Source organism: Vidua chalybeata, chromosome 15 (genome assembly GCF_026979565.1).
Source record: "Vidua chalybeata isolate OUT-0048 chromosome 15, bVidCha1 merged haplotype, whole genome shotgun sequence".
Classification (NCBI taxonomy): domain Eukaryota; kingdom Metazoa; phylum Chordata; class Aves; order Passeriformes; family Viduidae; genus Vidua; species Vidua chalybeata.
The window spans coordinates 9,169,053-9,192,983 of record NC_071544.1 but is presented as its reverse complement, the minus strand read 5'-3'; the positions used below and the strand labels follow the sequence as shown (position 1 = coordinate 9,192,983).

The 23,931-nt window shown below is 52.5% G+C and overlaps 1 protein-coding gene across 3 annotated transcripts; it reads left to right on the top strand.

The window, feature by feature from the left end:
* Nucleotides 1-6,061: 6,061 nt before the first annotated feature.
* Nucleotides 6,062-22,700, top strand: PITX1 (paired like homeodomain 1). 3 transcript variants are annotated; one of them, XM_053956487.1, is made up of 4 exons: nucleotides 6,062-6,134; nucleotides 14,753-14,930; nucleotides 17,735-17,940; nucleotides 20,541-22,700. In XM_053956487.1, the coding sequence occupies exons 2-4, from the start codon at nucleotides 14,768-14,770 to the stop codon at nucleotides 21,078-21,080; spliced, it is 909 nt and encodes a 302-aa protein (XP_053812462.1). In that variant the 5' UTR covers nucleotides 6,062-6,134; nucleotides 14,753-14,767; the 3' UTR covers nucleotides 21,081-22,700. The 3 variants fall into 3 exon arrangements, with proteins under 3 accessions (XP_053812462.1, XP_053812461.1, XP_053812460.1); XM_053956486.1 differs by having other exon boundaries at nucleotides 6,079-6,134; nucleotides 14,749-14,930; XM_053956485.1 differs by lacking the exon at nucleotides 6,062-6,134 and adding an exon at nucleotides 14,562-14,636 and having other exon boundaries at nucleotides 14,749-14,930.
* The last annotated feature ends 1,231 nt before the right edge of the window (nucleotides 22,701-23,931 follow it).

Here is a 23,931-nt window from a genome sequence, read left to right as displayed (position 1 = left end):
CCACACACAAATCCTCCTGAATAACAAATATTAATATATAGTAAATAATAATTGCAATACTTAGCACTTCCCACCCATAGATCTCACAGTAATTCACTGAGCTGGATGAATGCCTTTAATTCTCTTGCTCCCAGGCAAACAAGGACTTCTCTCCTGCAAACATTTTCCATGCTGGTGTTTCATTTTAACCTTACACCTAGTTTTGATGATTATGCTGTGGTCAGCCCAGTCACTGGGAGAGCTCCAGGTTACTCTTCTTTTGTAAATGTTCCCCTCAGGAGAGCAAAACTACTAAATGTGTTTTTAACCTACAGACATGGATGATTCATCTGCTTTCTAAGCAGCAAATATTTGCACCCAAACTTGAAATCAGATGGGCTTTAAGGTCCCTTCCAACCCAAACCATTCTATGATTCCACGATTCTGTGATCTTTGGCAGGATGGTGTTCTCTGGAGCACGAGGACAGCCAGGATGAGATGGCAGAAGTAGCACCATGAGTGCACAGGAGAGTTCTTTGAGGAAACTCCTGAGATGCAAAGCTTTTGGATGTAACAAGATCCAACAGGTCTTTTCATGTGCAACTACCAAATCCACCTTGAGCATCTTCACCTCGGTGCCTTGTTCTGCTGCAGACATAAAAAAATGAGTTTTTCACATCAGCTCCACTGGACACTCTCAGGCTACCTCTGGAAGTCATCTCTCATTTCTGCTCACTGAATTTAGGAGACCCTGACGATAGGTTTGGCAATTAACAGTCATCTAAATACAGCTACATATGGTAGGTCCACGAATAATGAGATGCATATTTAGAAATTAGTGCAGAGTTGGTTGCATCCTCCCTGGAACCGCAGAGAAAGTGCAAATTCCCTCAGAAATGCTGCCTCTAGTGCAACTCCAGCCTCTGTTTAGCCCCATCTGCAGACACTGGTGGTGGGATGTGCTGGTGCTGAGCACAGCCAGGGCAAGAAGTGGGAACAGCAGGGGATCCCCCTGGCCCCTGCTCCCTGGGGGACAGCTCAAGGCTAACACATGGCAGCCTGTCCCAGAATGAGAACACTCGATGGTTCAATCATCCCTGCAATTAGGAGACAATAACTCTTGGGGGGGTAAAATGTAACAAAATATTAAGCCATCAGTTTTCATTTGTATGAAGCCCTGTGTTTGCTGCCAGAGAGCTCTATCCTATATACAGCTCCTGCCAAATAATGTGCATTTACCTCATTTCCACCCACAAGTCAGCGTGGTCACCTATAAAGATTAATGTTTGGGACCTGTACACAGACTGGAGATGAGTTTCAGATGGATCATCAGGCACTTAAATAGTTTTAGAACGGCCTTGGAAGTCATTAATCTTAATAGATACAGTAATGATAATGTAAGACAGAGAAGGTCCCATGGGGCAGGGGAGGAGGTGGTCCTGGCTCTAAGTCTTGTTCCACTATTTAACTTCAGGAATCAAGACTGGCTGGGCCAAAGCCCCCTCTCTTTCCTCTCACCTTGGCCCAAAGCCAATCTCTGGGGAAGAAGGAGGAATAAAATACATATCCAGTGACAGATGTGTGTACTGTGCATCTCTGCCCTCAGCATCTCTTCAGGAGTGAGTACAAACTTACCTGTGAGTACAAGCTCAATCCCTGTTACAACCAAAGCTGAATGAATCTCAACTAAGGGTATGCTTGAGTATCTATACTACACCTATATGTTTGGTTTTTTTCCTGACAAGGTCTAAGAAGCTGGTTTGAGTAGATGCCAGGGTCTAATACAGGGCGCATTCAGATTCAGTGTGGCATTCAGACAGTGAATGAGCTGAGAGACTGCTGTGCTGTCGAAGCATAGGTGAATAATACTAAGCACAGCACAGTATTTGGAGTCAGAGGTAACAGCTACCTTGTGAGAGCACAGGAAGCATCTGGGTTAATTTGGAGGTATATGGACCATTTATCACCTTCCCCAAAACCCACAATGCATGGAACAGACTGCAGTAGAGATATTTGGATCGATGTCTAGACCTTAAGTAACTTTTCCCTAATGCCCAAACCCCCATGACTCTGTTCTTTGGCGGCCAGTCCTTTGACAGATCTCTGGAGCATCCTTAAATGTGTTACGATTTCACTGGCAAGTAAACAACTGACCACAAGCTGCAGAACTGAAAAATCCTGCAAGTGCAAAGATGAGAAATGCATCAATATTTCATTGATGGAGATCTACTCCCATTAACATCTATGCTGTGTAAGGAAACATCCCCAAATGTCATCCTGAAGAATAGCAAGCAGTTTTATTGGAGTAAATGTGGCCTTTCCAGTTGTCACAAACACGGCTATAATTATTTTTTAAGAGAATTAAGCTAAGTATTACCACCCTCTACAAAATTTTGTTTGTTTGTTTCTGTTTGTTGTGGGTGATCCTTGGTTTGCAGCTTGTTAGCAGCATGTCACCAGGGAATAAACACAACCACACACACAAAAGAAACTTCTTTCCCAACATATTTCAAGGCTCGGGCTGCTGCTAATTGCTGACGTGCACAATTGCTGCAGTTTGGGCTTTTTTGTTGTTGCATAGCTGTCACTATTAGTAGTTTGGGATGCATTAATATCAGGTGTGTTTATTGCTCAAAGATGGCAATGATGATAAATTCAGTGATTTTAAAGGAGTGAAGGGATTTCCTTGCCACAGCAAGTGTTTTCTCTGTTTCCATCTAACCACAAGGCAGTGATGCCCACCTCATTATTTCCACAAAGGATTTGGGTCTAGCTTTATTGATCCAGTGCAGCTGCAAGAGCCTTTTATAAGCATGATCAAAATGCCAATAAACTCTGCTCTTGTATAGCTTCTTCTATTTGTCCAACACCTTTTCCTGCCTTAACCTGCCCACGTCCTGGCGGGAGGTCAGCATAGTTGGTTGCAAGCACATAAACCTCATACAACATGCTGGAATCACACCAGGAGACTGGGCAGGGCTGGAAAAAAGGACTTCTCCCAGTGCTCATACTTAATTTTCCTTGCATAAACTCACAGATATGTTTTCTAAGTGTCAGAGCTGCTCTGCTTTTCCTTCACGATGGACGCCTTTTCCATCAGCAATGTCAGGCTGTGGATGAGGTTAGGGGGAAACGGGGACAGCGCTGGGTCTCACCCCACTGCTCTTCCCATAAATCTGAGATGAAGACTTCTTTCAGTGGGGAATAAGAGTGAAGCAGGGAGGAGACTGAAGTTCTGGAAATATTGCCCTGAATGGATGATCTTGCAGGCCTGACTCACACCAAGCTCCCAGCGGAGTGAATGGGAGGGCTGCTGGACTCATATAGAGAGGGAAAATTTCATTATTGACTCCCTTCCCCCCATATGTTTAGGTCTGTCCTAAGGGAAGGACAATATTTTCCAGACAATTTGTCATTTCTTTTTCTGAGCTCTCCTTTCCATTTGGCTCCAAAACAAATGTGCGTGCACAGAAAGAAGCTTATTCTTTTACAGTTTGCCTCTTCTGGGAAGCTTAGAAATATTACAATCCAGTCATGTTCCAAACATCCCAGTTTCTCCTGGAGAAGCAATGTGGCCTTTTAGACACTATCCCAAGGATGGACTAACAGGGAAGGCTGCAAATAAAGGAATGGGTGAGTTTGCAGAGTCATTTCTTCACTATATTTGGAAGTATGGAGAGACATTCTTTTAGTGAATGTTTGTGATGATTTAAAAAAGAAATTGCAAAGGGTTCTTCTCTTTGTGTAGGAGCAATCTGTGTCACCATCACACAGAATACCATCTTGGCTGTGGAAACAATATTTTTGGAAACTGGCTTGGCTTGGAGGTGATTTGATGCTGGTTTGGTTGGCATCGGGAGGGTCAGCTGGTGGTGAGGTGCCCTTCCCTCCCAACACCCTGCAGTGCTGGACAGTCCTCGCTGTCATTTGGGCACAAGCCCTGGTGTGTTATTGACACCCCTCAATTCATCTAATGTCTTCTCTGGGGGAGAAGCTTTGCAATGACCATCTTTTATTCTGGAAGCTGAGAAAAGCAGACACTGAGACTAATAAATCCACCTCTGAATCGAGTGTGAAGGAAATAACAGTATTTAGGTACCTGCTTATACTCACAGCTTCTATTTCCACCTTACCTCAGTTCACTCCTACATCTTGCCTCAAAGCTACACTTGTTTCTCTAGTACCTGAAGCTTGCTGTTAGTGCTGTTAGTGTTCAGAAATGTCTCAGTCCTCCTGACCTATGTGGCTGAGGAGCTCAGTCAAGCTTCCAACCTGTAACACACATTCAGCAAGCACTGTCTCCCAGACTAGGAGGGGTGGAATCTGTATGTAATCTGCCCTTGCAGCCCAGAGGCCACAAGCCAGCCCTGCTGCCCTACTGGGAGATCTCTGACCAGTTGTTTGCCTCTCCAGAGGTCTTTTGATCCCCTCTAAAAGGAAGTTCACTCTGAGCTTGTCCCTCCAGAAGGAGGCTCCTGGGCTGCGGGATATTCCAGCATCCATAATCTTTATGGAGGAAGGATCTTGACAGCCACAACCCGGGCTGCACATGGGCAGGATGCTCTCAGTATATGCCCTGTTCACCTGCTCATAGTCATGACTCAAATTACTTGAAAACCTTCACAGAATCAGAATCACAGGCTGGGTACAGTAGGAGGGGACTACTGGAGGTCCTCTAGTCCAACATCCCTGAAGAATTTCTTCAGCACCCACCCACAGACCTGGGCAAAACCTCTCCTGGTGCTGAGTGAGCTGTGCCCTGGTGCTGGGCCATCTGCAAGACTGGTAGGACACAGGGTGTCTCCCCAGCTTCTCAGGCAGGCAGGCAGGCAGCCTGGGAAGCTCCCCTCCATCTTCAACATGTAAACATCTGCTGGAGGAAGACTTTCCTCCTAATAACAGATCATTAAACATTGATTTAAAGACAATCATCTTCCCTCTTTTCAGTTTCACAGCACCTTTAAAACAGCTGTTAGGCTGCAGAGGAGATGATCAGCTGAACAGGAAACACATTGTTAGCTCCCAGCATTAAAACAGTAGAATGCATTAATTTATGAGCTCCTACTCCCTCTCCAAAAGTTTTATTATGTTAATATCACCTTGATGTGCTGGTAGGCCGCAGTGCCAAAGCCTCTTTCACACAGTATGTGCCATCCTAAATTACAGGCTGGTGCCTCCTGGAACTGCCTTTGGAAAACTGGAGTAAACCAGTAAGCACTGAAGTTAATATTATCTTACAGACTAACAACCAGCTAATGCTCGACATGTGAATCCCATTTACTTCTTCTCTCTATAACAAATGGCAAGTGTGGGACTGGACTGTTCCTGATTTTATGCTATTTATCTTTCTGATCCATTCCATATTCGTTGTCCTTAGTGTTCAGCTACAGTTATAGCTTGTGTATGTACAAGTGTGTGACCTGCTTTACCTAGGAAAGCCCTAGGCACACCCCTGCTGTCGTGTTTGCTTGGTCACTGCATGACTTTTGTGTTTTTCTCTCGAGAGGGAAACTTCCAGGGGGTAGGTATGAGAAGCGCAGTGTCTGGAACTCCAGAAGCATCCCGGAAAACTAAAGCAGATCAAGGGCCTGGGAATGAGCAGTGAGCTCAGTGTGCCGATATCACCCAGGCAAGCATCTCCTGGAGCTCTGCATCCTCCAGCCTGGGCAGCCCCGGCTGCTCTCCACAGCCTTCCCCCGGGTGCTCAGCGCCGTGCTCCCAGTTCCACACTGAGGTCCTGAAACAAGACAGTATTTCAGGGGGTGGGAAAAGAAGTAAAAAAAAGAGGCCATTCCTTGTCCCTGTCCCCTCGGACAAAAGCCCCAACGGGGAGGAAAGGAAGAGGGCAGGGGCCGTGTAGCCAGGAGCACGAAGCCGCCCCCCGAGAGAGGCTCGGCCGGGCGGGAGTCTCCGGAGCGGGGGGCCGGGCTCGGGGATGCCTTCGGCGGCAGGACGGAGGTGCGGAGCGGCCGGCGCCGCCGGTCTCCCGGTGCGGGCGGCGCTGGCCCCGGCCCTCCCCCGTCTGCGGCACCCTGGGACGGGGCTGACGTCAGGAGGAGACGGGGAAATCTCCCAAGAAAACCCTGGAGCGGCGGCCGGGGCGCGCACAGCGCCCGCCGGGCCCGGCACCCCGCCGCCGCCGCGCGCACCGCCCGGTGAGTTCCCCACGCGCGTCCGCGCCGCGCCCGGCCCGCCCCACGCGTGTCCCGTCCCTGCCGGCCGGCCGCGTGCCCCGGCCCGCCCCACGCGTGCATCCCGCTCCCCGGCCCGCCCCACGCCGCGAGTGCCGCGCCCGTCCCGCGGAGCCGTCCTGCCCCCGAGCCCCGCTCGCCTCCTCGGGGCTCTCCGGGCGGCCGCGGGGCCGCGGGCGCGGCCGGAGGTGCGGAGCGCTCGGGGCTGCGAGACAAAGCCGAGCCGGGGCGTGCGGCCGGCGCGGGGAGCGCCCCTCACCGCGGCCTCGCCTCGCCTCCCGCCCCGCGCTCCCCGCTCCGCTCTCCGCGCAGTCCTTGACATCTTTATACCGTGTATAAATTCTTTCGGGGCCTCTGCGCTTCGTCAGCTCTGACAAATGCGCTGGAAAGGCAATTCCAGAGGGGTTACCTCATTTTATATTTTTTTAATGTATGTATATATATATATTTAATTTTTTTTTTCCAAACGCACCGTAACGTTTCCAGCCCCCCAGCGCTGCTGCTTGGGACGCTCCGCGGTTCGTCCCCGGTGCGCTCGGCGGGGAGGCCGGTGGCGGCAGCGCCGGGGGCTGCAGCGATGCCCGGAACCTCGGGCGGCCCGGCGGGGCTGGGGCTCCCCGGAAGGAGCCGGGGGTGTGGTGATGCGGACCGGGGCTGCGCGGTGCCTCAGCGGAGCTGCGCTGCCGCGGTGAAGAGACAGCTGCTGCCAGGGATGCGTAGGGCGAGCGGGCGGAGAGACCCTGGGCCGTCGATGAATTTTCCTTTTCAGGAAAATTATATTCTACAGCCCCTGTGCTTTCCTCTTTTTGGTTTGGGTTGTTTTGGTTTTGTTTTTGTTTTAATTTTACAAATAGGCACTATCTTTGCGAAGTACATGTATCACGGGTTCCACGCAGCTCCTGTGACGGAACAAAGTTCTGGAACAGGGGGAGAAATTACTTTTCTCCGCATGTTAACCCTGCTTAAATGGACGTGAGGAATGCCCACCGATGTTATCTTTCAGGGATTTCGTTTTGAGTCTCGCGTTAAAAACTTTGTCACTAAGTGAGTTTTCTATTATTTCTATTATTTTCTATTATTTCGTCGCCTTTCCCCAAATTTTGTCAGTCACATTGCAGACAAACACAAAGTCCGAGTCACGAATTGAACATAAAATGATACGTAGTGCTTAAATTGAGAACCTAGATGTTGTTTGCTTTTTAAAATAACTATTTAAATATATATTTTTTCTACTTAACAAACCAAAGTCCATGTTCTCCAGGTTATTCCCTGCGCCAGCTCCAGCCGCCTATATAAAAACTGACTTCCGAATATTTCCTGAGGTCTACTTCACTGGCAGAACTTCCCCAAAAATCCATCATTTGCCTGAAATAAGAACAAAGTGCTTGGAAATCCCGCGCTGGAGCCGTGGCCACATTTCCCTGGGAAAGTTTTAGACGAGTTAGAGGCGCCTGAGACCGAGGCAGATTTTTCCTACCGAAACCCAGTGCCGAACAATAACCTGGTGGCTCTGCCACCTCTCCTTTACTGTGCGTTTCATTGTTCATGCATGTGTTATTATGAAAATGTGTCTTTCCAAATATATACATATATATATTTATATATTTATATAAATATCTCCTTATTGGGCTTAGAGAGGGGAGCACGTTTCTCCCAGAAAATGACCGCAAATGAAACAATTCATTATTTCCCTCCCGTGATGAACCGCTCGGATATATATTGCTTCTAAATAACAAAAGGGGAGGAGAAAGCATTCTCTAGTAAAGCGGAATTCCTTCGTTAGACCGCCTCCTAAACGTGCTAATAAAACTAATTCGTTTTATTTGCCCTGAACTTTTATATCTAACCCGGCGCGCTGATTAGCACAGCCCTCTGAAGGCGGTGTGTTCCTATCTCTCCCGAGATGTGCCCGTTAAGATACGGCCGTTCCCACAATGAAACTGGAAAGAGAAGTGTCCCGTGCCTTTATCTCGGCGGTGTTTGCTCCTGGGGCAGTGGAGACGAGCGGAGCTGCGCCGGGAACAGCGCGGTGCTGCCAAGCAGCGGGGCGAGATCAGCCTTTTGGGGGAAATAAGAAAAGAAATCAGAAGAAAAAAAAAATGGAAGGAGAGAGGGGAAAAAAATATGGGGAGGGGCGAGGAGGAGAAGGAAAGAAAATAAGAGAAAAAAAATAAAAGAAAAAAGTATAAAAGGAGGGAAAATAAGCAAAATAATATAGAAAATAAGTTGAATGTGCTAAAAGGTTAATTATTTCTCTGATTTTGCATTTAAGGCAGGAAATGTGTAGGTCTTGCAGAGATTCGCTGCTGTTCAGCGCATTATTAGAATATTTCAGCCCTTCAGGAAATGTCCTCTTGAATGGAAATGTGTTTCTCCCATCCAAATGCTGTAGCAATTAAGAGGTTGCTCGCCCAAACCAAGGTGGGGGAAACCCACAAGAAACCTAATGTCGTTCATTCTAAATGTAGCTTCTTTTTTCTCCTGAAGAAGAGTCTTCAACAAATGCCAACGGAGTGCTCGGGCCTCTGATTATCCTGTTTCAGAGGCATCTTTTTGAGCCCACAAAAGAGCCACATTTCGGGATCTAAAGATGCACAGAGTAATATGAGCAGGCTTCCTAGCAAACTCCGGTGCCCCTTCCTCCGTCAATTAATCAGAAAAGCATGTTCGCTCTGCCCAGAGAGGGAATTGTGTGGCTATATTGTGATTTCCCCCTCTTTTTCCCCCACCTAGGGAAAAAAAAAACGTATTCCTGAGCTGTCCATCCTCCAATGCTGTCATTGCAGTGCACTGACACTCTCCCACTCACATCAGGTTTATCAGAGACAACTCCAAACCGCTGCTAGCAGCAAATTCATATTTTCTTGGAGCAGAGTTCAGTGCCTGTGGTCTGACGGATGCGAGGAGGGCTGGAAGGCAGCTCCTGGCAAGGGTGAGACTGTGCCGCCAGGGGTTTAGGGTTAAAAGAAGTTGTCCCACGTTGGACAACTACGAAATGGTTTTATTTTCGGGGTGCTGGTAGAATGACAGCCGAAGTGAACCAGGACCATCCCACTCCACCCCCGGCTGCTTCCAGCTGCAGAAACTCGAATAAAAAAACCGTTTCTCCAGCCGTCAGTCGTTGCATTTCAAGAAAGCCTTGGGGTATCATTTGTATCTGTCAGAAAACATTAAGCCTTCAACTTTTTCATCCCGAGTTTTTTCAAGCGCTGCCGCTGACCGCCGCGCCCGGGGGAGCCCCGGAGCGGGATGCGGCTGGCGGGGCGGGGAGGCAGCCCCCGGTATCCCAGGTGCCCCGGGAAGTGTCCAGGACCAGACACCTCCTTGTGCGTTTCCCCCATCGTGTTTCAGTGGCGGGGAGAGCCGAGGTGGTGGGGCAGGGTCGGCCGGAGCGAGGGAAGCGGGATGGGGCAGGGAGGCAGTGGAAGGCCAGGGGGGCCGAGAGCGGCCGCTGGAAACCCTCCCGCAGAGCATCCGCGGCGCGGAGGGGCCCTGCGCTCCCGCGGAAGGCGGAGGCTTGGCCGACATATGGAGGGACGAAAGCTATGCGTCCAAAAGGGGCTGTTTTCGTTTTGCTCTACTTCTTAGGAAAATTGCTGTCCTGGCTGCGCAGAGGAGGACAGGCCGGCCGGGAGCCAGCGTAATTTTCCACCTTCCCCTCCTGAGCGATTTAACACGCACTTCGGGCTGGATTTCTTCCCTCTCTCTGCTTCCCACTGCATCCCGCCCGTGGGGGACCCGGCTTTAGCTCCGGCAAAGGTCGGGGGGTTCTGGGGCTCCTTTCGCCGTTTTGGAGTTTTGTTTCCTTTTCCCTTCAGGCCGGGGTCACGGTCGCGCGGGGAGAGCAGAGCTTTGCCCTGCTCGGGAGCATAAACGCGGATCTCCACCTTGTGTGTAAGGGTCATGCTTTTCATTTGGGATGATGCTGTTTTGAGGCAGGACACCCCTGGAACACTTTCCCGACGGACACCACCCCCACGGTACAGTGCAACAACAGCCCCCGCCCCCGCAGTGCGCTCCGTGCTCCGCGGGGCATCGCGCAGTCCTGCGCACACTCGAGCGAGCGCGCATCGCCGGACCCTGCTTCTTCCGACACGCGTGGTCATCCCCTGGGTCAGAGCCACGCATCAGCAAAGCGTGCCCGCGGGGCACTTCCTGGATGGTTCCATTATTAAAAGTTGTTTTCCTGCAGCAGGTCCGGTCCCCTGGGTTCAGCAAAGGGGGCGCCGAGGGAGGTTGGCGGTCTTGGCTTGGGCTTGGTTTGGCTGGGATTGCGTTGTTTGGGTTTGGCTTGGCTTGGTCTGGTTGCATTCGTTGTGGTTTGGTTTGGTTTGGTTTGGTTTGGTTTGGTTTGGTTTGGTTTGGTTTGGTTTGGTTTGGTTTGGTTTGGTTTGGTTTGGTTTGGTTTGGTTTGGTTTGGCTGAGTGGACTTGAGTTTGATTGAGCTGGATTGGGTTTGGTTGGACTGAGTTTGTTTGAATTGGAGTTGTTTGGACTGCGTTTGGCTGGGTTTGGCTAAATTGAATTTGGTTGGGTTTGCCTTGGGGGGCTCCTCCCTCCTCTCTTGCCTCACTGCAGCTCTGTTTCTCAGAAGGCTTCCTCTCTTCTCGGGTAGAGGTGTGCTTGGGAGGACGTGTCCTCATTTTTTGTAACAATTCCAAATAATTTATAGACTGAATCTGAGTCTATACAACGGTAATAAATCTGAAAAGGAAAAACTGGCAGAGACTGAACTTCATCACCTGATATATGGCCCAGGTGGTTTGGCATTGGCTACAACCACCACAACTAGCCGGGGATGGGAGCGCCTCTCCGAAAGTAGGGACCCCCTCCAGACACCTGGGGGTGAAACGGCGCTGTCCCCTCGGGGACAGTGAGAGTCCCGCTCTCGGACAGACGCGTCTCTTCTTCATGGGGCTGTCACTGGCGTGGCCAGCGCTGATTTGTTTCTAAGCGCCATCCTTAGTTCTGGGGTTATTTATAGCAGGAGGAAGTGGTGCGGTTTTATTTGCGGGTTTCCAGCGTTTTACACATCCCTGACGCAGTCCCCAGCCGGGGGTGCCGGGAGCGCGGTGGCTGCGCGGGCGCGGAGCAGCGGTGCCCTCTGGCCACCCCACGCGGATCGTTCCCACGCGAAGCTCTCCCGCCACCCCGGGTCCCCGCCGGAGCTCCGCGGGTCCTGCTCGCCCCGGCCCTGCCCTCCCTCTGCCTCTGCCCGGCCCTTCCCACGCCCGCGCAGGTCGCGGCTCCCCAGGGACGTCCTGGCGGGGTCTCTGCGGCCGCGCTGCTGCGGCTCCTCCTCCTCCCCGCAGCTCCTCAGCCCCCCCGAGGTGGTGGGAGAAGGCACCCGAGCCCGGTGCCCCCGTCCTGCCCAACCAGTGGGGCCGCTGGGCCGCCTCCAAGTCCCGGGAAGAGCAGCCGGTTCCAAGTAGGACATCAAGGTTTGCCTTGGGTCGTGGCCTGGCTGAAAGGTGTGACGTGAAGTCAGGGAGGCAACGAATGACGTCACGCGAATGGACCCGTGACGTAGCGCCTAGTGGAAGGAGTTACCGGAGGAGAGATGTCCTCGCCATCCCGAAGCAGAGCGCGCTTGGATGGGAGGGAAGAGGAGAAAGCGCAGGTCTGGGGGTGACCGCCCTGGAGGCGCGCTCTGCTGTCGTGACATAAGTGTCGGGAGCAGCAGCGGGAATAATTGGGAGGATTTGATTCTGTGCTGCAGGATAGTGCCCGCTGCACAGAGCGCGGAGTGAGAGGATGCCCTTAAATCCACAAAAGAAGTATGAGACACACAGAGAAGACAGATACATGGTATGCATTAGATAGATATAAGATTAGATTAGATAGATTTATGATATAGATCTATTCTCCCATTGCCGACCCGTGCTCAGGTGCACAGTAAATGCCCGCCCGCGCCGCGGCCCGGGCGCGGACACTCACGGAGACGGTCAGGGGAGAACCAGGATCTGCTCCGGCTCCCGAGGGCCAGCCCGTTACTCTCTGTTTAAGGGCGATATCGGGGGATGTCTGCCCCGGTGACACCCCAGGAGGAACCGAGGGTTACTATCGCCTGGGAAGACAACCGGACCCGGCGTTACCGCCGTCACCGCCTCGGCAGAATCACGCCGGTGCCCGGGCAGAGCCTATCTTTCCGTCCAGCCAGGAGGAATTGAACCTAGAACGAATAATTTAAAAGTAGATTTTATAGAACAGACTAAAAACCGTAATTCGGTGCATTATTTTTTTAAAAAAGGAAAATTAAAAGGAAGGAAAAAAGGCTGCCTCCGGTTCGGAGGTTGCTGTGAGCAGTGGGTTTAAAATAGCCGGAGCGGAGCCAGGCTGTTGGCAGACTCGTGGAATCATAGAACCATCAAGGTTGAAAAAGACCCTTAAGGTCAACGCCTCCCTCCAGCACGGCCCGCTGCGCTCGTCCCCCTTCCGCCGAGGGCGGGGGAGCCCCCGCAGGCCCATCCAGGGCTGCCGCCCACGGAAATAAAGGGAAAAAAGGGGACGGTGAAGGGTCTCAGATAAGGTGCACGTTTGCAGTATATTCACCTTCCTCCTCCTTGGGAGGAAGGCCGCTCCCACCTCTTGCTTCTCACACTGGAGGAGGTCTCCATCCTTCCCGTGCCTCCTGCATCAGCTGAGCCCCTTGAGGCTCAGAGACCCTGGTAAATATTTGCATTTTAAACCACGTCCATCTTAAACAGCCCCGAGGTTGTCTGGTTCACCTCGGGTGCTCGAAATTCCCAGTCGTTTGCAGACTCCTGAGCGAAGTTCAGCCGGGAGCGGCAAACGGGCAGAAGAACATCAAGATGTCACTTTAAAAAAAACAGCAAAAAGAAAGAGAGCTTGGGAGAGCTGACCCTGACAGCACCCACATGTGCATCCCCTGAATGATGCTAAAGACCAGAGGTGAAGGGATTCGGAGCTTTGGGCTTCCCACACCTGGGGTCCCCAGGCCTTGCGGGGTGCTGCCAGGGGTGCGGGGCGGGCCCGACTCCATCACCTCGGCGAGGTCGGAAAAAGCCTGCGCGGCTGGAACACTGCTTCCCTCCACTTTTCCATAAAACAGTTCAAAAGTTCTTTCCCACATCTTTACTTGATTTGAAAGCAAAATAGAGTGTCAGGCTAGATCAGTTAAAATGAGCCGAGAAAGTAGAGAGGAGAGAGGGTCCTTTCCCTAGGCAGTCAGAGCCAGGGTCTTCCTCCCATTTCCCTTCTCCCCTTCCCTTTCACCCCCGTACCCGCGGTTCCCACCCTCCTTCCCCCGTGGATTTTCCACTTTGCCAAAACACCGAGGTGTTATCCAGGCGGGCTAAGGCCGTATCCCGGCCTGCGTGGGCCGCACCGGGGACGGGCCCTGCTCCACACGCCCCTGCCTCGGAACTGGGTGCCCCGATGCAGGAGAGGGGGTCTGCCGAGGAGGGTTGGGGGTGTCCCACCCCTCTCCCCGCCGGCTGCCCAGGCTCCCGGACTGGCATATTCGCAGAGATCCCTCCCGAGGGTCACTGCGAGTTCGGCTGCAGCAGGAAAATTATTTATTATTAATCATGTGCTGAAAGATGATGTGATGGGAGAGATGGCACTGCCGCTGCTCCCCGGGCTGCGCTCCCCCGGCCGCCAGCAGGGCCCGGGCAGCGTACTTATAACCCCCGCAGACTGGAAAATAATGTTAAAAAGGTTAAAACCAGTTCCGACAGAGCCACAGCCCAAGCACCCCTCCAGGAACATTTTCCCCGTGGGACTGAAACGTGTGGTGGGGTCGCTTAGCCCCGCGCAGACCCCGAGGAATGAGCGGATGCACTGCTGGGTGCGGAGGTTCCGCGGGTCGTGAGGCCCAGTCTGGAAGGGTGTGGGGATACCCGTGCGGCTGCCCTGCTGCGCGGGGGCGCAACCTGCGCGCTGCCGGCTGGTAGGGGATTACGGAGGGGGACGAAGTGACGGGGTGCTGGGAGCGGGCGGGGGTCCCCAGAGGATTGTTCACCTTTCCATTCGTTTGTGAAATATTTTTAATACATCACCGAGTTTGGGGGAGGAGGCGGGTGAAGAGAAGGAGGAGGGAAGGCACCCCCGAAGGAGCCGCGGCCAGGCGGCGGGGGCCGGGCAGGGGCGGCGGGGGCCCGCGGGTCTGGCCGCGGACGCGCAAGGGGCGCGGATGACGGGGAGTGCGGAGTTATGTCCCGCGCGGCCGGGCTGGGCCAGCGCTAGATGGAGTGATGCATGAGCGAGACGGGGAGGTTTTAACCTTCAGGGGGAGGAGCCCCGTTTAACTACAGGCATTTGTTCTAGGGCAGGTCACTTTAATCTCTTTAGCTTTAAACTGTCCAACTCGCAACTCGCGTTTCTCTATAAGGGATCTTTACCACTTCCCTGCCTATGCGGCCGGAGCGCCGTGCCTCTCCCCAGCAGAGACAACCGCCTTCCACGCACTGCCCAGATTGCTTCCGACACCCTTAAAATAATACTGTTAGTAATAAGTGGATTTGCTTTTGGTTTTTGTTGATTTTTTTTCTTCTTAAAAAAAAAAAAAGCTCCTTGTTCCTTTCTGTGTGGAATAAACACCTGCAAACTCCCCCAGGCAGCCCGGCGCCCCTGCCATGGATTCCTTTAAAGGTGGAATGAATTTGGAGAGACTGCCTGAGAGCTTGAGACCCCAACCCTCCCATGACATGGCTTCCAGCTTCCATTTGCAAAGATCCTCGGAACCCAGAGACCCGATCGACAACTCAGCCAGTGAATCCTCCGACACGGAGGTGCCAGGTAACCCTCCCCCTCCCCGCGCCCCCCGCGGCCCCGGCCCGCTCCCCCCGCGCTGCCTCCCCCTCCCCACCGCGCCTTCCCTCCGCGGGGCGGCCGGGGGTGCTGAGCCTGCGGTGGAGGCGATGGAGGGACAGGGGTGAGCAAGAGCTGCCGGTGATCGCGGCGGCTCCATCCCAACCGAGCCCCGGGAACCGGAGCGGGGGGCAGGGGCCCTCCTGGAGCTGCCTCCCCCACCGTGCCCGGCGCTGACAGCCCGCCGGGGGGACACATGGCTCCATGGTCCCATCCCAGGAGCTGGTCTCTTTTATTTATTTTATTTATTTTTAAATAAAAAACTGTCGTTATTAATTGATGGGGTCGGGAGGAAGGGGGGGCTCTTCGGGGAGTGCGGTTTTGCCGGATGTTTCTGAAATAATGTCAGCTTTTGCCCGGGTTTATTTTCCAGCTCGGGTGGTGCAGAGATGGAAAAAGATCTCTCTGTCAGCGAAAAAAAAAATTAAAAAAGAAAGAAAAGGCAGGCAGAGACGGAGAGGCAGCGTGGGGCCAAGGCAGGCAGCGCGGGCCGCCGAGGAGGGGATGTGCGCGGCCGCGGAGAGGTTTTGCGTGAGGGCTGAGCGCTTTCCCCGCAGGGAAAGGGAAGGATCCCCATGCCCTGACCATCGTGTGCGAGGGCTACAGGGAACGCTGTGCTCTCTCAGATTGCATTTAATTAAAACAACAACATTTTTAGAATGACAAGGGAAAGGTAGAAGAGAGGAACAAAAGCTTAAAGAAGGAGTGTGATATTCCTTCTCCAGCAAGACTGTTTCAGAGGGACTTTAAGTTTTATATAATTTTAGTTTTCTAATAGCTATTGTTGCTCTTCGGAATTTTAACCTAGAGAGTAGCTGTTGTAAGAGTCGGTCCCGAACTAGCACTCGGTGATAAAGAGGGCTTGGGTTGTGCCTCCCGGCCTGATTCGAAAACAAAGTTAGAGACCGGCGTCTGGAAGGGACTCTGAGATTAGAGGGGATTATTGGAGATTAGAGAGGGAGATTTGCTCCATTTTGCCCTACCCCTGTGTGTGACCCCTCGGTGGTGCCGGAGGGCTGAGGAGCTGCCTGCTTTTCTTCTCCGAGAACCTGCAAAATGCCTTTAGATTTTATTTTTTTAATGGGGGAAAAAAAAAGAGTTACAAAAGCCGATTAAAGATGCCTTGCCTTATGATTTGGAATTATATCATAGCCCTGCGCTGAGGCCGGATTTTTAGGGAGGACCGGGAGAGTTAAAGTCAGCGCTGGGCGAGGGGCCGCGGCCGGAGCCCATCGGGACCACTGCCGCTTCCCGATCGCCCCCCGCTCCCTCTCGGCCCGCTTTATCAGAGCCTTTCGCAGCCGAAAGCGGGAGGATTTGTTTTGGCGGGGGTGATTTTTGTTTCTGTTTCGCCGCCGCCGGCGGGCCATGCGGCTCGGCCGGTCTGGGAACCAGGGGGCCTGGGGCGATGGGGTCTGTGCTGAGAGGCCTTGGTTTCGCTGCAAACCCCGCAGAGCCATCGGCCCCTTTTGGGGGTCCACTGAGCAGTTGAGGTTCGCTCGCACCCTCACCCCTTTCCCTATGCAGGGTTCCCAGCAAGGTGCGATTCAAGGGTGACTTTGCAAGGACGAGTCCTCCCGGGCCCTGCATGCAGCACGCGATTATTTTTAGACTCCCGCTTACCTCGCAGAGGTCGGGGCTGTAGAAATACCCCCGGGTCCGCCGGCGGCGGGAGAAAAGCCTCTGAAAGGGGGTTAAAAAAAATTTAAAAAAAAAAAAAACAAAAAAACAAAACAAACAAACAAAAAAAACTCTTTAAAGGAGGAGAAAAAAAAAACTCTAAAAGAGAAAACTCGGCGCGGTTTTTCCCTTCTGCAGCAGCAGGACCGAGGCCGGGGCTTGGCCGCGGTCCCCGGCCCTGCACGGCCCGGCCGCAGCTTCCCCGCGCCTCCGGGGCCCAACCCGGGAGCATTTTGGTTCAGGGCCTTCAGACCCTCTCTGAGCGCTTCAGCCGGGACAAACCGGGCCCGCACCGGGCTGGGAGAGCCAGAGAGCCCGTTACGAAAGGGGAGAGAGGGTTCGCAGGGCCGGTATTGAATTCCTGCTCCCAGCCCGTGCAAATCCCGGCCGAGAAAACCCTCCTGGGTGGTTTCTTTTTTTCTTTCCTTCTTCCGATATGATTTTTGCGGAGGGATTCGCTCAGCCCTGTGTTAAAATAAACACCAAAATAGTAAAAGATGAAGAATAAAATAATTATGAAAAGAGAATGAAGTGGGGGAGCAGAAAGGGGCCTTTTGCAATTAATTGCTCCTGGGTCTTCCACCCTTGCCCTTCCAAAGTTTCCTGTCGCGGCCGAGCACAACAAAGACAATGGAGCAAAGATCACGCCTTGGTTTGGAGGGAGAGAGAAGGTGCCGTAGAAAGGCGGAGCGGCCGGTGATACGGGGACCCCGCTCCCCACGGATGCAGTCGCCCGTCGGGCCCGCTTTGAGCCACTCTGGGGGTCTTTCCTGCTGCATCCCTGGGTGCCCTGGGCCCGGCAGGGCTCCCTGCTCCTTCCCCAGCCGCGCCGGGAAAGGCCGGGATGGGCTGCGGGGCGCTCGCTGGGTGCAGGGCTCAGCGGGACACGAGTGGGTGCCCCCACGCGTGCCTCCGGTGGGGTGGGCAGCGCTGGCTGCGGGGCGGGGGTATCTGCCTTTGTGTGTCTGTACTGGGGAAAAAATTAAAGCAAAAAAACACAAAACAAAACAAAAACAAATAAACCAACCATCCTCAACCCGACCCCCTCGCAGAAAAAGAGCGTAGCGGCGAGCAGAAAAACGAAGACGGGGCCGCCGACGACCCGGCGAAGAAGAAGAAGCAGCGGCGGCAGCGGACCCACTTCACCAGCCAGCAGCTGCAGGAGCTGGAGGCCACCTTCCAGCGAAACCGTTACCCCGACATGAGCATGCGGGAGGAGATCGCCGTCTGGACCAACCTCACCGAGCCCCGAGTCCGGGTAAGAGGGGCTGCAGCCCCGCCGGGAGCGTGGGGGGCTCGGGGAAGCTGCCCCTTGTGGGGGAGCGCTGCGACGGTTTGCTCTGGGCTGGGTTTTAATGGCCAAAATTGGGATCCAGGTCGGAGAGGAGAAATTCAGCTCTCGGCCACGGAGGGATGCCGCCAGGAGCGGGTAGCCACCGTCGGCCTTGCACTGGGGACCGGTTCGAAAAGTGGGCGGCGAGCGGTGCAGGGAGCAGCGAAAGGCCGGGGTGGGGAAGGGTCTGACTGTGGACAGGACAAAAAGCGTCGCAGAAATGGAGCAAAATCCCATCCGAACAATTTCCCCTTGCTCTGGTTATTCCCAGTAATCGCAAGGGCCATCTCCCAGCAAACCACTGCCCCTCGCTATTGCGGCAGCGGGATGGCGAGCTCCAATCCGCACGGCGCGGGTCTCGCTGCCGGCCCCTCCCGGCCGCGCGTCTCCCAAGGCCGCGGGCTGTTTGCGGAGGCCGAAAGCGAGGGACAGGGCTGGGGAGCGGTCGCGAAATCAATACGTGCTTGAAGACACAAACTTGTACCGTGAAGGCGCTCGATTTTTACACGCCTCGGAGGCTATGCCACCATATATATATATATATATATATATATATATATAGTGTATATATACACATATAGTGTACATATACATATATATGCGCCCCTCTTAGCCAGACTCGAGGGGTTCGGTAATGTTAGTGCACAGGGCGAGAAACATATATATATGTGTGTGTGTGTGTGTGTGTATATATAGGGGTGTGTGTGTGTGTGTGTGTGTGTGCTTCAGCAGTTCCTTACAGAGATTTATGAGCAAAAGATCCTGGCAAAGAACGACCGGGCCGAAGCGGCTCGGTCTCTATGGGTCTATCGCTGTGTCTCGGTTTGTCCACCTCCCAAGTGCTTTTTTCCACCCGAGACATTTCCCCGCGTGGTTTCGACAGTGGTCGCACACCACGGGACCGTGGGCTAAGCACAGGAGGAAATGGGAACTGCGGAGCGAAGCCCCACTGCACGGAAAATGCACTTTTTCTTTTTTTCTTTTCGTTTTTTGTTTTTAACTTGGCAATTAAACCTTGAGTGACCAAATCGGATTACAGAGATTCTGCTTTAAACATTTGAAAAGTAAACACCCATCTGAAACAATTGCGTCTGAAAGAATTGTCTTAATTGAGTTTAAAACAAAACAAAGCCTGAGCATTAATACTGGTTGAATATTTCAGGGAACAAATGTAACTAAAATATGAGTTGCAATTAACATAATTTCGTTCTCCTTCTGTGTGGAGATGTTTGGGTTTGATGTTTTGAGATGGCAGATTGCAAATCTAACCTTAATTTGCTATGAGGGCCTTCCTTTAAAATGTCTAGGAGCCATAATTAAAACTATTACCCTCATTTTCAGGAAATTCCTGTCTGGAAGCACCTTCCGAGGAGTATATTACAGGTTTTGAACATGTTGGCTTTCGTTTCCTATTTATACAGGATTCTTTTTATTATTGTTATTTTTTAAAATAGACTCCGCCATCCGTTCCCCCACGGAGTTTCCATCCTTGAGCCCGGTATTTAATAATAGTTGTGCCATTTCTGCGCCGGGAGGGGAGGCCCCAAGAGCCGACCCCCGCCCCCACCCCGGCTCCGGAGGGAGCGCAGCCTGCGCGGGGCCGGGGCCCCGGTGTCCGCAGGGAGCTCGTGGGCCCCGGCTCGGTGGGAGGAATCCGGGGTGCGGACGGAAGGATGCTGCAAGGGAGGCTCGCAGCCTGGGCGCAGGCAGCGGCAGCAGGATGAAGATTGTTAACCAATTTTTAAAGATTTTTGAAGCTGCTCGGCTTCAATCAAGGGAGACTCAAATGCTTTCCGAGGGATATATATATATATATATATATGATTATATATATATTATTATGTATAACAATAATCAGAGACTGGAACCGCTTTTCGCATCAAACATCAGGACCAGCCCCTCTTGTCTGTTTCCTAGTTAGGGCTGTAAATTCTCATTAGATATAAAGGCTGCATCTATCCGAGGGCGATGCGGGGATTGATTTTTTTTTTTTTTTAACCTAAACATACTAATCTAATCCCTTTTTTTATGATCTGTAACAGGGGACTTTTATTACACAGCATTAGCGTTCGGAAATGCGGCAGAGCCGGGGCGAGCCGGCCCTAATCAGAGCGGGCCGTCTCTTCGCCCCCCGTCTGGCTCCGGGACGGGGGCGGCGGGGGCCGCGGGGGGCCGGGGGGACGCGGACACCCGCGCAGGCACCCACCTTGGCACAGAGGCGGCTGCGCGCATCCCGGCTGGCACACCCCGCTGAACAGAGAGGGATGCGCGCAGAGCCCGACGTGCGCGCAGGCACCCTGCGGAGCGGAGCCCGTCCCGCGGGGCCGGGGGGCGGCGGGGACAGGCGGCGCGGGGCCGCGGAGCCTGCTCCGGCGCTCCGGAGGGGCTGGCCGGGCCTGGGGGAGCAGGCGCTGGGCTGCGGGTACCTGCGCTCCCCTGCGCGCATCTGAGCACCGTCGGTGGGGTGGGGGGGCCGCTGCGGCCCCGCACTCACCGAGACGTGTCGCTCCCCCCTCCCCACGCAGGTTTGGTTCAAGAACCGCCGAGCCAAGTGGAGAAAGCGGGAGCGGAACCAGCAGATGGACCTGTGCAAGAACGGCTACGTGCCCCAGTTCAGCGGGCTGATGCAGCCCTACGATGACATGTACGCCGGCTACCCCTACAACAACTGGGCCACCAAAAGCCTCACCCCGGCGCCGCTCTCCACCAAGAGCTTCACATTCTTCAACTCCATGAGCCCCCTCTCCTCGCAGTCCATGTTCTCGGCGCCCAGCAGCATCCCCTCCATGAACATGCCCTCCAGTATGGGCCACTCGGCCGTGCCGGGCATGGCCAACTCCGGCCTCAACAACATCAACAACATCAGCGGCTCCTCGCTCAACTCGGCCATGTCCTCGCCGGCCTGTCCCTACGGGCCACCGGGCTCGCCCTACAGCGTCTACCGGGACACTTGCAACTCCAGCTTAGCCAGCCTCAGACTGAAATCAAAGCAGCACTCCAGTTTCGGCTACAGCAGTTTGCAAAGCCCCGGCTCTAGTTTAAACGCCTGTCAGTACAACAGTTGACGGACTTGACACAAACCACCTCCGCCAAAGCACCGCCGACAAAGCAAAGCAGAAGCAAAGCCACGTTTAACGGAAAAGAAAAAAAAAATTAAACCCGATGATGATTCAAAGCAAAACCCAAGCAAGTGAGAGAGGGAAAAAAAATTAAATAAAGCACACCCCCCCAAAATAAAGCCCAAAAAACTCCGCAGACTTCGACTGTCTAGAAAAAAATTTTAAAAACAAAACAACGATGCAACCAACAAAACAGCGCTTTAAAAATATTTTTAAAAAAGTTAAAAAAATTAACTCAATCTAAAACCGTAAACGGACCAGAAAACTTTTGCAAGAGACACCGAAATCTGGTACATGGATGAGTTGCAATTTTTTTTCTCTGGATTATGCGGGTTGTATGTGTTTACTTGAACTTGCACAGGAGTCGGTAAGGCGGCCGCTGCCCCGCGGGGAGGGCGGCAGGAGGGGACGCCTCGGTGGTAAGAGCTGGTGGGACGGTTCTTGGCCGCTTGTCGCACGGGAAGAGTTTGGTTAATGTTTACCACTGAGAAACAGAATCACACTCGGAAAAAAAAAAAAAAAAGGTTGGGGGAAGAGGGGAGGGAAAAAAAACCAAATCGCAGAGTAGAATCTGCAGGGGGGAAAATGGTTGAAATATTAGGTATGAAACTATTAAAATAATAATGACAAGGGTCAACCACTTATATAAGGTTATATTTATATCTACCGTTGCATTGTGCCGGATCATTGTCCTTGGCCGTTGAATAAACTGTTTTTAAAATGCATGATTCTTGATGGTTTTTCTTTAGTTGGAAGCTCTAATCCAGTCATTCCTGATACGAAAGCAGCTCAAGGTTCCTACCTCTTCATCCTTTCCAAAAGACTGCAGTATCCCCGGTTGGGAGAGAGCACAGAAACCCCTCAGCAATGCGAAAACTGTTCATCTTTTTCCCCATCCAAAGTCTTATCCTGATAATGAAATTATCATTCATCTTTATTTAAATGCAGGGGGTGTTTTTTCTCTTTGAAAAGTAAAACGGAAAACCAACCCCCGTTTATAAAGTCTCGAAAAAAAGACGAAAAATGGTTTGTTATGAAGTGATTTCAGATACTGCATCTCTGCTAGAGAAACAGAGAGCCTCGGCGTCCGGAAAGGTTCTTAGCAAAGCTGAAAGCGTTCCTTGCTTTTCTAAATGTGAAGGAAAAACAAGGAACCAAAAAAAATTCTTAAGGTGTTATTATCTTAAGGTGTTATTATGTAAATATAGATACTTTTACAAGTGCTTGTTGGAAAAAAATAAAAACAACAAACAAAACATGGAAATGATAAATATGATTTTTATTAATACGCATACAAAAGGCATATGAAGTTTAATTGCAGGCATATTTGTTGCTTATTTTTGTCGATACTTATTACCTGTAGATGACAAAGAGACATAAAATGCACACGGTACTTCTTTCCCAGTGTATTTCACACCTGTGGTAAACGTTACGCTGGATGTTTCAATTATGCTGTTGTGGATAAGGATGCAGTATATATATTGTTTTATAAGTTATGTTTTGTGATTTTTTTTTCAAAATTAAGAGCATGGGAATAAAAAAGAAAACTTAAAAAAAAAAACTAAACCGAAACGAGATCTAGAAATGCCTTTAATGTTCTTTTCTGGCTGTGTTTAAGAGAACGACTAAAGAAGAAGAAAAGCAACTTTCTGCCCCCCGCCCCGTGGTGACATTTTGGGGAGGTCCCCCGGTAGCTGCGCCGTCTCCCCGCGCCCCCCCCCCCGCAGCGTCCCGACAGGGAAGGAGCCCCGATCCCTGCCCCCGCTCCCCGGGGCAGCCCTGCCAGTGGAAACCTTCCCCAGGTCCAGTTTTATGGCAGACTCTTACCGCTGCTGGCCGGAGCTGGGGATCCAGCCCTCCTTGCCGCTGCGTTGCTGCGTCCCACCCAATCCCAACCCGCTCCATCGGGTTTTTTCCACCCCACAGAGTTAATCCCCGCACCCTTCAGCACCCCCGGTGAGTCGGAGCCCTGACCCTGCTCCTTCTCCCGCAGTCGATCGTCCCGTTTCGCTAAGGTGCGTTTTTCTCTTGTTTCTCCAAATTCCCCGATATTCAGAATTTTAAAGCTTGTTCGATTAATTCTCCCTCTCCTTTAAGTTTTTGCAGGCACAAATCCCTCTGATTTAATTGCTGTTTATTTACTATTTATTAACTATTGCGATTACTATTAATGTTTTGCCCCAAATGCCATAACTGATGTAACGAATCAATGAAATATCCGGAGCCGGCGGCAGGAATAGCCATCGCCGAGGCCCTTCCCCGGCCCAAACGCGCTGTTTGCGCGGTCGCGGATGGCCCCGTTCCCCGAGGATCGCAGTTCTTTGTGCCCCGGGGGCTCCCGCTCCCGTCCCGGGGCTGGGGGGCTGAGCAAGGGCTTTGTTCTCATCACGGGGGCTCAGCAGAGCGGATCCGAGTCTCCCCGGCTACTCCATCCCTCACCATAGCCACGGGAGTGTCACCAAAGCAGGACAAGGACTGATTTCCCCCCATTTTCCAGGCGGGAGGGGATCTGCCGGCTCTGCGCTGGGATTTTAGCCATGATTTTAGGTGTTCGTTTTCTCCTGTTCCTGGAGGCAGCACCATTAGCCCTAGATCAGAGCGCGGCGTTCACGTTTTGCCAAACCCTGCCCCAAGTTTCAGTGGTTGTCGGAGTCCTGAGCCACCCAGCCCCTCCCGAAACTGTCTGCAGGAGAGAGTTGGGCGACCAGGGACACAGCCTTCTGTACCGGTGTCCCTCACCAGTGTTCCCCCGCCCTGTGACTGTCCCACGGAAAGCTGATCTGCTGCTGCTGGGCGA

Coding starts and splice junctions, on each gene's coding strand:
- PITX1 (XM_053956487.1), top strand. CDS start 14,768: ATGGATTCCTTTAAAGGTGGAATGAATTTGGAGAGACTGCCTGAGAGC. Junction 14,931..17,734: donor CTCCGACACGGAGGTGCCAG/GTAACCCTCCCC, acceptor ACCCCCTCGCAG/AAAAAGAGCGTAGCGGCGAG. Junction 17,941..20,540: donor TCACCGAGCCCCGAGTCCGG/GTAAGAGGGGCT, acceptor CTCCCCACGCAG/GTTTGGTTCAAGAACCGCCG.